Consider the following 14466-nt stretch of genomic DNA (forward strand, 5'->3'; position numbering starts at 1 on the left):
TTTGCCAAATGTCCTTATTTTTTCCAAACTAAACCCAAAAGATATCATCCAAATTTTTCAATTTCTTCAAATTACAATGCGTAACGTGAAAACAATCTCAAAATACCTTGCATATGTTTTATAACATATGACACAGGGCAAATTTAAAAAATCAAGCTTGGCCCTAAAGCCTTAAAATGGTTTAGTCCTGAAGGGGTTAAAGGGAACCTGTCACCAGATTTTACTAATAAGCCTAATGACAAGTTTCCATAGCACTAAATTAATTTCTGCCACCCTGTTTTTAGCTTAACACCTTAAGCCACCATGATTTTCGGGAATGTCATTGTGAGCTTCTGTTTCGGCCACCATAGCAGTCCCCAACGTCATGTGGATCGCACAGGCTCAGAAGCAGAGTCTACGTAATCCCAGCAGCAGGCCGGCTGTATGTGATAGCCGAACCTCTGCACGAGCAGCCGGGATTGCGATAGTTGCAATCCCGGCTGTTTTACCCTTTAGGCACCGCAGTCAAACATGACTACAGCACCTACATAACCCACCAGTATGGCAGTGTATTAATTTGAACAAGTGATCAGATGATCATTTGTTCAAGTCTCAGGGGGAAGGGGCAAAAAAGTGTAAATAAAGTAAAAAAAGTTAATTAAAAATTTACCGTACATGCTTGAGTATAAGCAGACCCGGAAATCTCAAAGGTGGACAAAAGGAAAGGCTCCTGCATATCTGCAGGAGTACCAGCTTTCCCAGCCCAAGGGTTGTAACCCATAACAGGTACATTTCTCAGACCCTGAGGTCCTAACCCCTGTTGCAGTGAATAACTCCCTGATGTGCTGAAGTCTTTATCAGGATGTATATATTTTGCAGCTTTTCATTTCTTTTTCTCCCAGTTGGGCAGAGCCCATAACCCCTTAAAAAAGCCAGAAACTGTCCTGGACTTCTCCCCAGTTGTGCTATGAAAGTACCCTCTCTGTTGACGCAGAGTAACATCTACCTCTTCAAAGGACTGTGTCACTCACCTCAAGAGGAGACCCTTTGTATTATTTCTCCTACTTTTTCCTCCATCAAGGACTGTGCCCAGAGGATGTACTAGAGCTCTGCGAGAGTCAGATGATGCTGAGGAAAAAGCTTATTTTTGTGGAGTTAGATTATCAAGGTACAGGGTTTATCTACACTTTCATTTAGCATCCTGTCATGGGTACCCCTGCCCCTCTAACCTCGAACCCAGTGTATCCTGTGTCTCCAGCGTATCCTGTCCCGTGTGCCAGTCCATTCCTGCTCTGTGTGCCAGCTCCGGGTTCCTGACGGGAGTCCTTCTGTTTCTTACTGCATTGTTCTCCCGCTGCCACCCTGGGTAAGGACTGTCTCCTGCATTGCTACCTTGGCTGCCACCGCGGGCTAGTTGCACCTGTGGAACGAACTGGTGGTACCCCAGACTAGTAGCATCTACCGTGGTGGTCCAGAGGGTCCACAGACTCAGGTCCCATTGCTGTTAATGGAGCCTGGAGCCCCTCAGGCTCATCTACATACAGTATTTCATCCTGGTGGTAGGTGTCCTTTAAAACAAGCATCGTACCTATCCTCAGAAAATTAACTTTGTAACCCCACATTCCACCTTGCCAGAATGACATCCGACAAGTTTTCTTTCATGATCTTCCTAAAAGATCGCACATAACCTAGACCACCATGTGAACTTCTAACAGTAAGAAACAGTCTCTGCAGATTAAGCAGTATATGAATATTATGTTCCATACTGTTACAGTCACACAGACAACAGGAAGGTACTTGGGAGTACCCGGGAGGAAAGTCTCTATGGGAAGAGTCCGTAGGGAGGAGTCTGTGGACCTTCTGGATCACCGCGGGAGATGGAGAGAGTACTAGTTGCAACCCGGGACTGGAGTCTAAGTGGCACCCTGGTCCAGGGCCGGTTCTAGACAAAGTGGGGCCCTGGGCAAAACTAAAAGTGGGGCCCCAAAATAAAACTATTTTATGACCAGTCACAGTCAGCAAGAGGCTCCTTTAGTATGGTAAAACAAACTGTAATATGGGAGAATTTTATAGGAGATAGATGATAGGGAGATTTATGGGCAGCATGGTGGCTCCGTGATTAGCACTACAGCCTTGCAGCGCTGGTCAACATCTGCAAAGATTTTGTATGTTCTCTCTGTGTCTGCGTGGGTTTCCTCCGGGTCCTCCGGTTTCCTCCCACACTCCAAATAATTTGGGGAGGGGGACCGATATTTTCTGAAAGCAGACACTTGCCCCATTTTCAAAATTGCATCAAAGATTTTATAGACATAGGCGCCTTCATGCAATTTTGATTCAAATTGAAACATTTTATTAAAAATACTTAAAATTTGACTTTGATGGCAAAAAATTTGATCCAAACAGAAAATATTTACCTTCACATCTCCTAAATGTAATACATGGACATTTGTAGAGTTCACAAATGTGCCCTATTGATATGTTCACATGAATAAATCCACATAATATCACTAAAACTGTAATAACTAGATATCTGCTTTTCAGCTGGACATTTTTAGACAGTCACAACCTGCAAAATATAGCAATAAAACAGAATAAAAAGTAAAGGCGCCATAAAACCTATAGAATTTTGAAAGCAGAGAACCAGGCGATGCATTTGGCAATTAACATTCAAAATTTCCTCTAAAATATGTACAAATCCAGATACTTATATAAAGAAAATATACTTTCCTAAAACAGTAAGATGTGAGGAGATCACACAGACCCCACATGTGGATATTCACCAAAACATGCAGCAAAGGGAACTGCAGAAAATTCACACAGATGTACCATTGTCTGTTCCTTACACAATGGTAACTCAAATAAATAACTATATATCCATAAACCCCTCTAATGAGATAATAAAAGTCACGTTTAGATGTGCGCCATTGTATTATCACAATAACAGAACCCTCCGCGCTTCATAAGAATGAAAGTGAGAATGTCATAACATGGGTGTAAATAATGGAGGATGATGGGAAATAAAAACTTTATACCAGGACATGTGTGTGTTTTTGGTGTTACATATAACTTTATGGACATGTTCTGGTCGCGGTGTAGTCACATTAGGCGAAGAGGATTGAATGTTCATCGTATCAGTCAATTTTCCCAACAAAAAATAACTATCACAAAATAAAAGGGAATAAGAGAGAAAGGGCCACATTTATCACTTTTGTGCGCCTAAGAGTAGTAGTTGTGCCTAAATTCTGGTGCACTGTTTTGCCAGAATTATCACAAGCTACAACCATCTGTGATAAGTTAATTTCCTGCCTCTTATTAATCACTTTACTTTAACACAGTTTAGGCGCAATTTTGGCACAGTTTCGGCGTAATGTTAGATTCAGGCACTTACATGTGATCCTGCTACAAGCTCCTCTCTGCTTCTCCCACAGCCCAGAATGAAGATAACACTCACAGCAGCACCCAGGTGTGTGACACCCAGCACCCAGTGACCTCCTCAGCAGTGGCTTCTCCTGGAGGGGATCCCCCAGTGCTGATCTCCTGCTGCACCCCTGTAATTCTGCACAGTATCCCCCTCAGAAACACTGGTGATACTGTGCAGAATTACATGGGGGACACTTGTCAGTACTATGTGCAACATTCTGTAACGTTCTCTTCTCTCTTACTTTGAGCTCAGGATTCTGCAGAATGTTTTGTAAATAGAAGGTGATGAAGTGTAAATAGAGTCTGCAGCTCCTGTCTGCAGAGTATCTCATGTCTGTATTATATGTTCTAGTGTCTGCAGAGTATCTCATGTCTGTATGGTCTGTTCTAGTGTCTGCAGAGTATCTAATGACTGTATTATCTGTACTAGTGTCTGCAGAGTATCTCATGTCTGTATGATCTGTTCTAGTGTCTGCAGTGTCTGGATGAGCTTTGCTGCTAGAAATGAGCTGTTCTGCAAAGGGGCTCAGTGCTTTCTTCTCAGTTAACGCCAGCTCCGGGCTGGAGTGTTTTTGCGCCCGTTTTTGCGCCTAAATGAAAAGTCGCAAGTGATGAATATCATTAGGCGCATCAAAACATCTGGATTGCTAGGATAAATGAGGGAAAGCTGGTTATTTTTTGCTGCGCAGCTAGCATTTAGTCACATTTAGTCGCAAAAATGGCACAAAAAATGGTGCGCCTGAATGAAAAGGCGCAAAAACAACAGAAAAAAACGATTGATACATGTGGCCCAAAGTGTGTTCTTAGATTTGCATAGAGAAGGGTTAAAAACATGAATATTAGTTGATATTATCCCTTCTCAAAATGTAGTACTAGTAACATATAAAGTGAATATTTCCATTATCTGTGAGGTGCAGCAGCTCCTGTGTGCAGCTAATACTCCCTGCAGCCTGATGGCTAAGAATCTGGAGATGGGGGAGACACTTCAGGGGGCTGTATCTCTGGTTCTGTGACTCATAGAACCTCACTTCTTTTTTCCTATGAAAGAAGAGAGTCTCCTCTTTTATATGAATCTAAATTTGTGTTTCTAAAATGCAGAAAAACGGAGATATTAACTGTTAAACTGCCGTCGGAAGTGATATTTATATATAAAAATGGCACCTGATATTCTCACTTTAAACCTGAATATCTCTGGATCCATAGCACCTAGAAACAAAATTCAAGATTCATTTGAAAGAAGAGATTCTCCCCTTTCTCCCTGGGGGCCCTGGGCAATTGCCACCTTTGCCTACCCATAGCGCCGGCCCTGCCCTGGTCTTCACCAGAGCCAGTGAACTCACTTACCCCTGAGGAAGTCGTCCTTGACGACGATACGCGTGGGGATCTTCCTGCCAGCGCCTCCTGTATGCCAGTCCTACCAGCAATTTGCAGCTGCATTTCTAGGGAAGTTATGGGTATTTATTTTGCAATTTGTCTAACCCTTGACACCTAACACTACCTAGGGAAATACCACTTTTGGGCATAAAGCAAAATCTACCTTCTAGCTATTTGTTGCAGATTGCGATCATAGAATTAAAAGGTTTAGACTTGAATACATGCATTTTCAATATTGTGGATTTAGTATTTGGATGTGTTTTTCCAACACTTGTTGTTTGACCTACTAGGCATACAGAGAGGTATTATATCCTCACTTGAAGATTTGGCGCTGCTTTTTAGCGGTGTTTCCACCCAGGTCACCGCTCTGTAGTCATTGTTTATTACATTTTTAAATGGTTTAAATGTATTTCTTTTTGTTTGCTTGGTCTCTCAATAAAATTAACTGTATTTTTTACACGCAATAGATTATTGTTCAGCCATTTTTGTGCTATTCTTTCTCTCTTTGGTAGTGTCGTCTTCACTGCAAAGCATCACTGCAGTCAAATGAAAAGCTACTTGTGAGGAATAAAATTTAGACAATTTGCGGTGAAAAAGCTAAAAACTATGATGGATCAGGTCCAGACCATTAAAGGAATAAATGGTCCCGCAAAATTATGATAAATAGCTACTACTGAGATTACTAATTCCCGATGACTAAGGAGGACCAAGTCATTCAAGTTCTGGAAAATAGCCAATTCACTGTGAGAAGGCTATATACTATAGCTATCCAGGATCTCACCAATGGAGGGAGAATAGATCCTACCCAGTTATGGAAAATAGACAGCTCCTTCAGAGCCGGCTAAATTCCATGCTACAGCATCAATAGGCGACGGAAGTAAGCAGTTTCTCACGTGACTGACCACCTGACCGTGACGTCAGCGGATGCGCTGAAAAATCTAACGTGCGCGAAGGTCGAAGGGGAGTCTTGTATAAAGATGGCAGACGCCTTGCGTCAGTGTAGCCGGGTGAGTTTACATGAGGTGTCGTAGCTTTACTGTGATTTTTCTGGGGAGCACGGGATTGGCGGTGCTTTCTACCTGAATGATGGGCGTCTGTCCTGTCACTTGTCAGAGGCTGTGATTGAGGCTAGGACATCGAGAGCCATTGTTTTATGCCACTTCACCACCTTGGCAGTTTGCAAACAGCAATGGCTGAACATGTCAGGGAACCGAAGCATTGCACCGGCAAACCTGAGCTCTTGTGCTACATACTACAGTGACACTGCAGATGCCGTGCCAAGTTATCATGCCAGGTACAGCTGCAAATGACTTATCCGAAGGATGCCAGGCTAATAGGGTTCACCTCCCTGCTCCCCTTCAGATAAGCTGATAAACATGGAACAGACATGGCTGAATGGAGTCACTGCAGCGCAGCTTCCATTCAGTGAATAGACTGACCATTCCTCTAAATGGAGCTGACTATTTGTTACTTGTTCCATTCTCTAGTGCAGGGAGCAGATGCATCTCTTCCAGGGTCAACACTTCTGAGGAGTACCAGGGACAGACTTGCTGCATGTTTTCCCCGCCTTAGGCTACATGGATACGGCCAATGTTTTTGTGTGTTATCCGTTGGCGCAGAGGCACATTCGTTTTTTTTTTCAATACTGCCATTTGTGAGTTGTCTGAGTAGGTCTGATTTCTGCCCGTGTTTAGCGCTCAGCATGTATTTTCTCTTGGTACCAGCATGTGAGTGAACATCACACGCTGATGGCACAGGTGGGGTCTGTGGTCCCTTTAATGCTATGTCCTGCTGAACGTTTCCATAATACAATGCAACACAAAGGCCCTAGACAAGACACTATAGAATAAAGTCAACTTAAGAGAAGACTTTATTTGTTTTGGGGATGCTTAAAGAGGACCTGTCGCCCTGTATAAACCCGCTAGGAGCTGGTAACTAAAGTAAACAGCTCTTATCGCTTCCCCACGTGTAGCAGTGTTGATCTGCTAGCTTTATTGGAACCTTCCGATAAAGCTAGCAAACAGCGTCCCAACATTTCATGAGGGAGACACCACACCATAAGCAGGCGGTGACTGCCAGGCTCCAAGCGGCAGTCACTGCCTCCTTGTACCGCCCCCTCATGAATACGCTGTAGCGCTGTTCACATATCTATGTTCTGCAGTGTTTGCTAGCTTTTTTGAAACCTTCCGTATAACACTGCTACATCTGGGGTAGCGCTAGGAGCTGCTTACTAGCGGGCTTATACAGGGTGACAGGCCCTCTTTAAGCCTATATATACACAGAAAATAGTCTTGGGGTGGAGCAATTGCACATTTTGGCTCACTGTGCCACCCTATTTTGCTCAGTTAAACAATCCTGCACCTCCCACCCAACAGTGTTTGACATCTGATTCTTGGATGAGCTACTAGTAAAGAAAAATCCCTTTAAGGACAGGGAAAGGCACAGTCTAATAGGCTTGCTGTAAGTGTGAATCTGACCAGTACTATAAAGTACAGTACAGAACTATTGTGAACATTGACATTGTATTTCAGGGCAATATACAGTGTGGGAGGCATTATACAGTGCGTTACACGGTGCCAGGGCCGGCAGTTACATGGTGCAAGGTGGTGGTTATACGGGGGTGGGTGGGTTGTACAGAGTAGTGGCATTATACAGTGCAGGGGGATGGGTATTTTAACACAAACCATAGTACTGTGCAAAAAAACAAACTGACAATACATTTATACATTATACATGTAAATGCACAAAATGTTGACGCATAGATCAGACATCACACCTACATACACACACGGCACACTACACAAAGACATACATACTTTTCAGTGTTTCTGATGGGCACTGACTGCAGGGCTGAGTAGTAGCTGGTCCCGGGCTGACATGCGCTGCCCTGCCCCTCCCTCTACTGTTCGAACTGATGTAGCCGAGTTTAGCAGATACACAGGCGGGGGAGGAGCTGCTACAGTAACACAGACTGCAGCACAAAGCAGGAAGCTTCTCCCTAGCCCAATGATGCCGATGCCTCTATATCACAGTGTGCAGGCTGCCTCCCGCCTCTCTCCTCTTCTATAGGTCATGTGACTGGAGCCTGTACCGAGTACCTGAGCTCTGGTCATATAGTCTTCTATCGGGCCGGGAGTTACAGCAGTGACATGAAGAGGCTGCAGCTCCCGGCCCAGACAGAGATTTGAGATGCGGATTTATACGCATCAGGGTATAATCAAGGGGTAAAACTGCCTCTACATGCGTCAGAGACGCTTGTAGAGACGTTAATGCAATCTCGGGGCATTACTGTAATCAAAATACTAATAGTGATGGAAGACCACCTTCTATTTACAAGGGCTTCTCTGTTATTTACAGCAAAGTAAACTATTTGAAAGTGCAAATGAAAAGAATAGCAGTATTTTAAGCTTACCATATATACTCGAGTATAAGCCTAGTTTTTCAGCACAAAAAAAATGTGCTGAAAATCCAAAGGTATTTAATAAATTATATTGCACCAAATAAAAATGGTGGTGTCATATTGTTAGAGCATGTTTTTTTATGGAAAATTCTGCTGATCTTTACCTAAGGAATAGTAAAAGGAGAAAAAGGCCCAGCAAAGCTGTTAAAAAATCTAGACGCTATGTCTGTAATGTTAAGATACCAGTGAAATATAGGAGACCTTGCGAGATACAGGAGATATTGCGACCATAATGAGAGCAGAAAAAGCTTCCCTAATTGATTTCCAAAGATCTATAATCTGAGAAGAGGTACAATAATCTCTTCTTAATAGAGGTGAACCCCCTACTAAGTTGTCTTCAGATTCCGAACCTGAGGTTTTGGTGGACTCTGTTAAGGATTTCTGGGAGGAAGATTAATAATACCCCTGATGAAGGACCTAGCACCAAATACTTTTTTTTTTCCCCTGAAAAGTTACAAAAGATACATAAAGCAGTACGGGATACCTTAAACATAGAGGATGTGGTTAAGACAAAATCTCTACAAGAGGAATTATTTGGAGGCTTAAAGACCAGGAAAAAAAGAGGTGTTTTTCCTATGAATAAAGCACTAAAGGGCCTTATTCTACAGGAGTGAAATGAACCTGAGAAAAGGTTATCGGTTCCTAAAGAATTTAGAAACCGTTTATTATTTGAAGATAAATCTCTTGCTCACTTTTGCTGCATCCATCTCCGAAACATGTCCAGAATCCGACCATTTCTGACAATTGAAACTTCCAAAATGCTAATTGTTGCGCTTATTCACTCTCGGCTAGACTACTGTAACTCCCTACTAATTGGTCTTCCACTCACTAAACTCTCCCCAATCTATTCTTGAAGCAGCAGCCAGGCTTTTCTTTCAGACCAAACACTACACGGATGCCTCCAGTTAGTGCCAATCTCTACCTTAATTCGGACCTCTCATGCACGTCTCCAGGACTTCTCCCAAGTTGCACCAATTCTCTGGAATGCCCTTCCCCAGACTCTTGGACTAATACCCACCCTCCAATGTTTCAAACTTGCTCTTAAAACCCATCTTTGATAGGCCTGCCTAAATACTCGCTAACTGCATGAAATGTCAAGTCTCCTTTTACTTATTTATCCTATGTCCTCCTCCTGTCTGTTATCCAGCACACACCTAGAAAACTAGAAAAGACCAAAAAATTAGTAGGAGTCATGTTGGAATCAAGGAGATAAAGCACCTTTCTTCCAGAGGACAAGGCAGTGAGGATCATAACGCAAGTAAAGAAGAAGTTTCAACTCAAAAAACAGTGCAGTATAAGAGCCGCAATGGACACTGGGCACCCTAACTTCTTATTATATTTCAAGTGTAAGGTGGTGTCAGAATCACACAAGAACGTTGCAAAGTTGTATTCTTTTGATCTGGGACAAGAACAATCTACATCTGGATTAAAAAGTATCGATCCCTTTGGGATTAAAGACAGACCTTCTTTGGTGGACAAAAAAAGTAGTCTTCAAAAAGGAGTTTTTTTGGAATCCCCATCCTCCCTTAACCTTGCAAATAGATGCCATCCTTCAGGGTTAGGGGGCAGTTCTCCCAGGGAAAAACATTTTGGTACTTGGTCCATAAAAACCAAAGAGAAGTCCTCGAACTATAAAGAACCGCGGAAAGTCTGGGAGACTCTCAGACTATCTAAAAATTCACATGTGCAAATCTTCTCGGACAACACCTCCACCGTGGCCTTTCTCCGAAGACAAGGAGGAACAAACTCACAGGACCTTGGTCATCTCTCCAAGAAAATCTTCACGTGGGCCGAGAGAAATGTACTGTCCCTATCAGCAGTGTGTACTTAAAAGGATTGGAGAATATAGAAGCAGGCTATTTAAGTCCTACTCTTCTAGACCCCAATGAATGGACTCTGAATCAGGAAGTCTTTCTTCTGCTAACAATGGGGGATAGCTCAACTAGATTTATTTGCTTCAGGGAGGAACAACAAAGTTGTTCTAGATGCATTTTCTCAAAACTGGAATGTACCACTGACCTATGCTTTCCCTCCAACACCATAGCCAGGGTTATACATAAATTGCACCTAGAACCAACAAAGTTAATTCTAATCACACTCTACTAACCAAAGAAAAGCTGGTTTTCGGCCCTCAGAAAACTATCTCTAGAAGACTTCTTTATCTAGAAGACTTGTTCATCAAGGTCCAGTTCTCCACCCAGATGTCCACAGTCTATCCTTAGTGGCATGGATCCTAAAAGGTTTCAAATCAAAAGGGTTATCAGAATACCATAGAAGCAAGTAGAAAATGGGTTACAAATGCCATTTACAGTAAAATTTGTAAGAAGTTTTGTTCATGGTGTGGAAACAACCCACCATATCATGTAAAACTCCTTTTCTACGCATACTAGAAGATATAATTATTCTAAAACTTGATGATGCTTTTTTTTACCTAAAGTAGTCTCTTAATTCCATAAAAATCAGGAAAGGGTCTCACCATAATTTTATACAAAACCAAAACACTCTCAAGAAAGAAAATGGAACTTTTTGGACATCAAGAGGACAATTTCTCATTACTTACAAATCCCTTTGTACAGTTCTCAGGAAAAAACAAGGGAGCCAAAGCTTCCCTAAGAACTATGATTAGTGAATGTTACACCTTACCAGAAATTACATTGCCGGAACCATATTTAAGCACGCTCTACCATAGCGGCGGCATCCTGGGCAAAAAACTAAGGGGCGTCACTAGATCAGATATGCCTTGCTGCTAACTGGGCAAATCCTTTAAATTTTGTCTAGTCTTTGATAGGAACAATCTTCAGACCGTTGTCCCTCCTTAAAAACGGTATCTGGTAAGTCTCCAGGTGGGCTGTCATGGGGGATGCAGTGGCAAATCGGGAATTAGACTTACCGATAATTCGGTTTCCACTACTCCAACATGACAGCCCTGGTTTTACCCACCCCTTAATTGGTATGCTAGTGGTGTGGTAAAATTGCACAATCTTCTGCTGGTGGTCTGGTAGACACTGGTGAGGCGTTCCTAGAGAGGACTATTTAACCCCTTATCACCAATACTAGTTTTCAGCTTAATGACCAGACTCAATTTTTCGACTCTGACATGTGCCACGATAATTGGTTATAACTTTGGAACTCTTTAACATATCCAGGCGATTTTCAGATTTTCTTGTGACACATTGTACTTCATGTTAGTTGTAAAATTTAAATGATAAGTTTTGCGTTTCATTCAGGAAGTAAAACTACCTAAAAACATTTCAGGAATGTCTGCTTTATGTTAGAATGATATTTTGTGTTCTCTCATTTTTCTAGGATTTTATGAGACGCAGAACTTTAGGTGCAATTTTTTCTCATTTTCATAAAAATCGCCAAAACTCACATTTTGAGGGACACCTCGAAGGCCTAAATAATAGTAAAACCCCATAAATTACCCCACTATAGAAACTTCACCCCTTAACATATGAAAAACAACTTCTATTATGTCTATTTACCCTTTAAGTGTTTCACATGGGTTAAAAAAAAATGGACCTGCGATCTAGAAACTTTTGAATTTTTGGGGGAAATAAATTCATTTAGGCAAAAACTGACAGTTTCATAAGGAATAAAATGATGAAACGCTCTGCAAAGTGTGATGCCCAATTTCTCCCGAGTGTACCGATACCCCATATGTGGTGGCAAACTGCTGTATGGGCGCACAGCCGGGCATCGGATGGAAGCAGCGCCATTCACAGCAGATTTACTGCAATGCGTGTGGTCTCTCCCTGGTTTAGGAATGACAGTGATATGTGCCTGTAGGGCTTGGTCTGGAAAGGGGCACCCCTCAGAGACAGAATTAAAGGCCTTAGTTAAGAGTGGAAGCAGTTGCAGAGCAGAGCTTGCATGACTTGTAGAATCTGGCTGTGAAGCCATCAGGTCCTGGACTTTTACCCGTTTTAAGGTTTTTAATGACTTGTGCCACTTCCTCTTCTGAGAAGTTATTCTCCATGTACTCCGCCTCCTCGACCTGGATTTTTGGTAGAGATTTTGTTTTCAAATACTCCTTTATCAATGGTGCATTTGAATGAGGGGAGGTGGGATCGGGCTCGGGAGCTGCTAAGTTATACAGAGAAGAATAGTACTTAATTCATCTAATATCTGGTATTCCTTGTGTACCAAGCCTTTAGTTGGAGAATTTATGGAGAAAATATGTGTGGTTGGTGTACGGGGGTGTATAGCTTTTGCGAGCCAGGCTCCACACTTGTCACCATACTCGAAAAAGCCTCTGTGCGTCTAGAATACAGAGGATTTCCTGTCTTAATACGGATATTTCGGCCTTTAAAGTCTCTGAGGGGGTGGTTTTGTTGATGCACTCCTTATCGGCCTGAGAGCACAGTGTAGTTTTCTGTTTCAATCTGGACCCATGAGACATAAAAATGGTTTGTATTTTGTGTGGGGAGTGGTATCCGATGTGGATTCCTGTAATGCGGTCCGGATCGCTGCCTTAACCTCTTCCGCACATAGTGAATCATCTAATAGGTAGTCGTTAAGGCGCCATGCACCTTTTCGGACTGGGTACGGTGACCCCTCGAGGGAGCCAAAGACCGGGGCATGATCAGACCATAGAAAGGTGTCTATGGAACACCTAGGAAGCATGTCGAGTAGCTTATGCGAAAGGAATATATGATCAGGTCTATGATAGGTGTTGTGTGCTAAGGAATGGTAGCTGTATTCTCTAATACAGTGATTTTCAACCAGTGTGCCGCGACACGTGGTCGGGTGTGCCGCAGGGAAAGTTCCCCAATCTAGGGTGCCCCCTGTGTTTTGTTTCCCGGCAATGCGCAGTCACAGCTTCTTATAATGTAGGAGACGTGTACAATAACACATGCGCAAGCTTTGAACCTCGCGTGACAAAATGACGTCACCGAGGCCGGCGCATCATCCTGAGAGCGGAGAGACTCTCGCATTTGCCCACCGCCAAGGTAATGCCCACCAATAATGTGAGCTTTTGAATGAGTATATGAACTGTTGACAGAATACTTAGCGTATGAGCTGGTACTTTTAGTACTCCAGCAGTATACTGCATATAACAATGAGAAATGTAAAATGAGAAATACTTTAGTCATGAAGCTGGAGTACTACAAGTACCAGCTCATATGCTGAGTATGTGAGCTGGCACTTGTACTCTGGCCTCATGGCCATAGTACTTCTCATTGTACCCCTTTATGTTGCAGTATATGAGCCACATAATAATCAACACCAAATACTAAAAACAGGGAGAAACTGAGAACTGTTGGGGAAGAGCTTTGTGTGTGTCTTTCCACCATTCCTGCCAGGATATCCCTTTTGTGTTTATCGAAATAGGCCCAGGTTTCACACTGAGTAAAATAAATTTAGAATCTATATTATTAACTATATGTATAATATGACTGTTTTAGTGTCATTTTGTGCTATTTTGGTTGGTGGTGTGCCCCAGGATTTTCTAAGTATAAAAAGTGTGCCGCGGCTCAAAAAAGGTTGAAAATCACTGCTTTAGTAGATGGGTGTAATGTACGCCACATGTCTACTAGGTGGAGAGCACATAGCTCGGATTTCAACTTTCGTCTTTTGGCAAAGGAGACAGATGACCTACCCGTTGTAGTATCCATATTCACGTCCATCACCATATTAAAGTCCCCTCCTAGGATTATTTCCGAGCCGTCTGCAAATTCCACCAGTAAACAAGGCATATCAAATTGATTTTTAGGAATATAAATCTACCTTCTGGGTCTAATTTAGAGTCTATTAGCCCAAATTGTAAGGACTTGTGGAATGCTATTGATACCCCTCCAACTTTTCGTTCGGGATGTGGGCAATGAAACCATTTGGAGTACAAATTTGTTGGGCAAGTATGCACGGCATTTGCCACAAAATGTGTTTCTTGGAAAAGAGCTATTCATCATGTTATCATATGACACACGATAAGAAAATCCCCTGTGACAAAAAGGCCAAATCAGGAAAAAGAGGAAAAATAGGGGGAAAGGTGGTATCGGATATGGGGACACAGACACACCAGTCAGCCAGCAATCACTCGAGGACAAAGCACAATTAATGAAAGTTAGAAATAACACAAGTTAGGACAGATTACAAATAATCAGTTAACCAATCTAAATTGGGGTGAAACGTAACTACACGCGTATAATTTGTTATACACGTAGACCCCTGAGGGGAGATGTCTAGCTAGGGAGGAGATACACTAAACCTGTGTACCCCTCTTGGTAGCT

At 42.5% G+C, this 14466-nt stretch overlaps 1 protein-coding gene across 2 annotated transcripts in view; it reads left to right on the forward strand.

Annotated features, from left to right (window-relative positions):
• Positions 1-5621: 5621 nt before the first annotated feature.
• Positions 5622-14466, forward strand: part of TIMM44 (translocase of inner mitochondrial membrane 44) — a 68332-nt gene continuing 59487 nt past the window's right edge. For both annotated transcript variants that reach the window (XM_072113453.1, XM_072113457.1), the window contains exon 1: positions 5622-5780. In XM_072113453.1, coding sequence (XP_071969554.1) covers positions 5751-5780 — 30 coding nt within the window. In that variant the 5' untranslated portion in view covers positions 5622-5750. The remainder of the gene's footprint in view (positions 5781-14466) is intronic.

The sequence above is a fragment of the Engystomops pustulosus genome, chromosome 1 (genome assembly GCF_040894005.1).
Source record: "Engystomops pustulosus chromosome 1, aEngPut4.maternal, whole genome shotgun sequence".
NCBI classification, from domain to species: domain Eukaryota; kingdom Metazoa; phylum Chordata; class Amphibia; order Anura; family Leptodactylidae; genus Engystomops; species Engystomops pustulosus.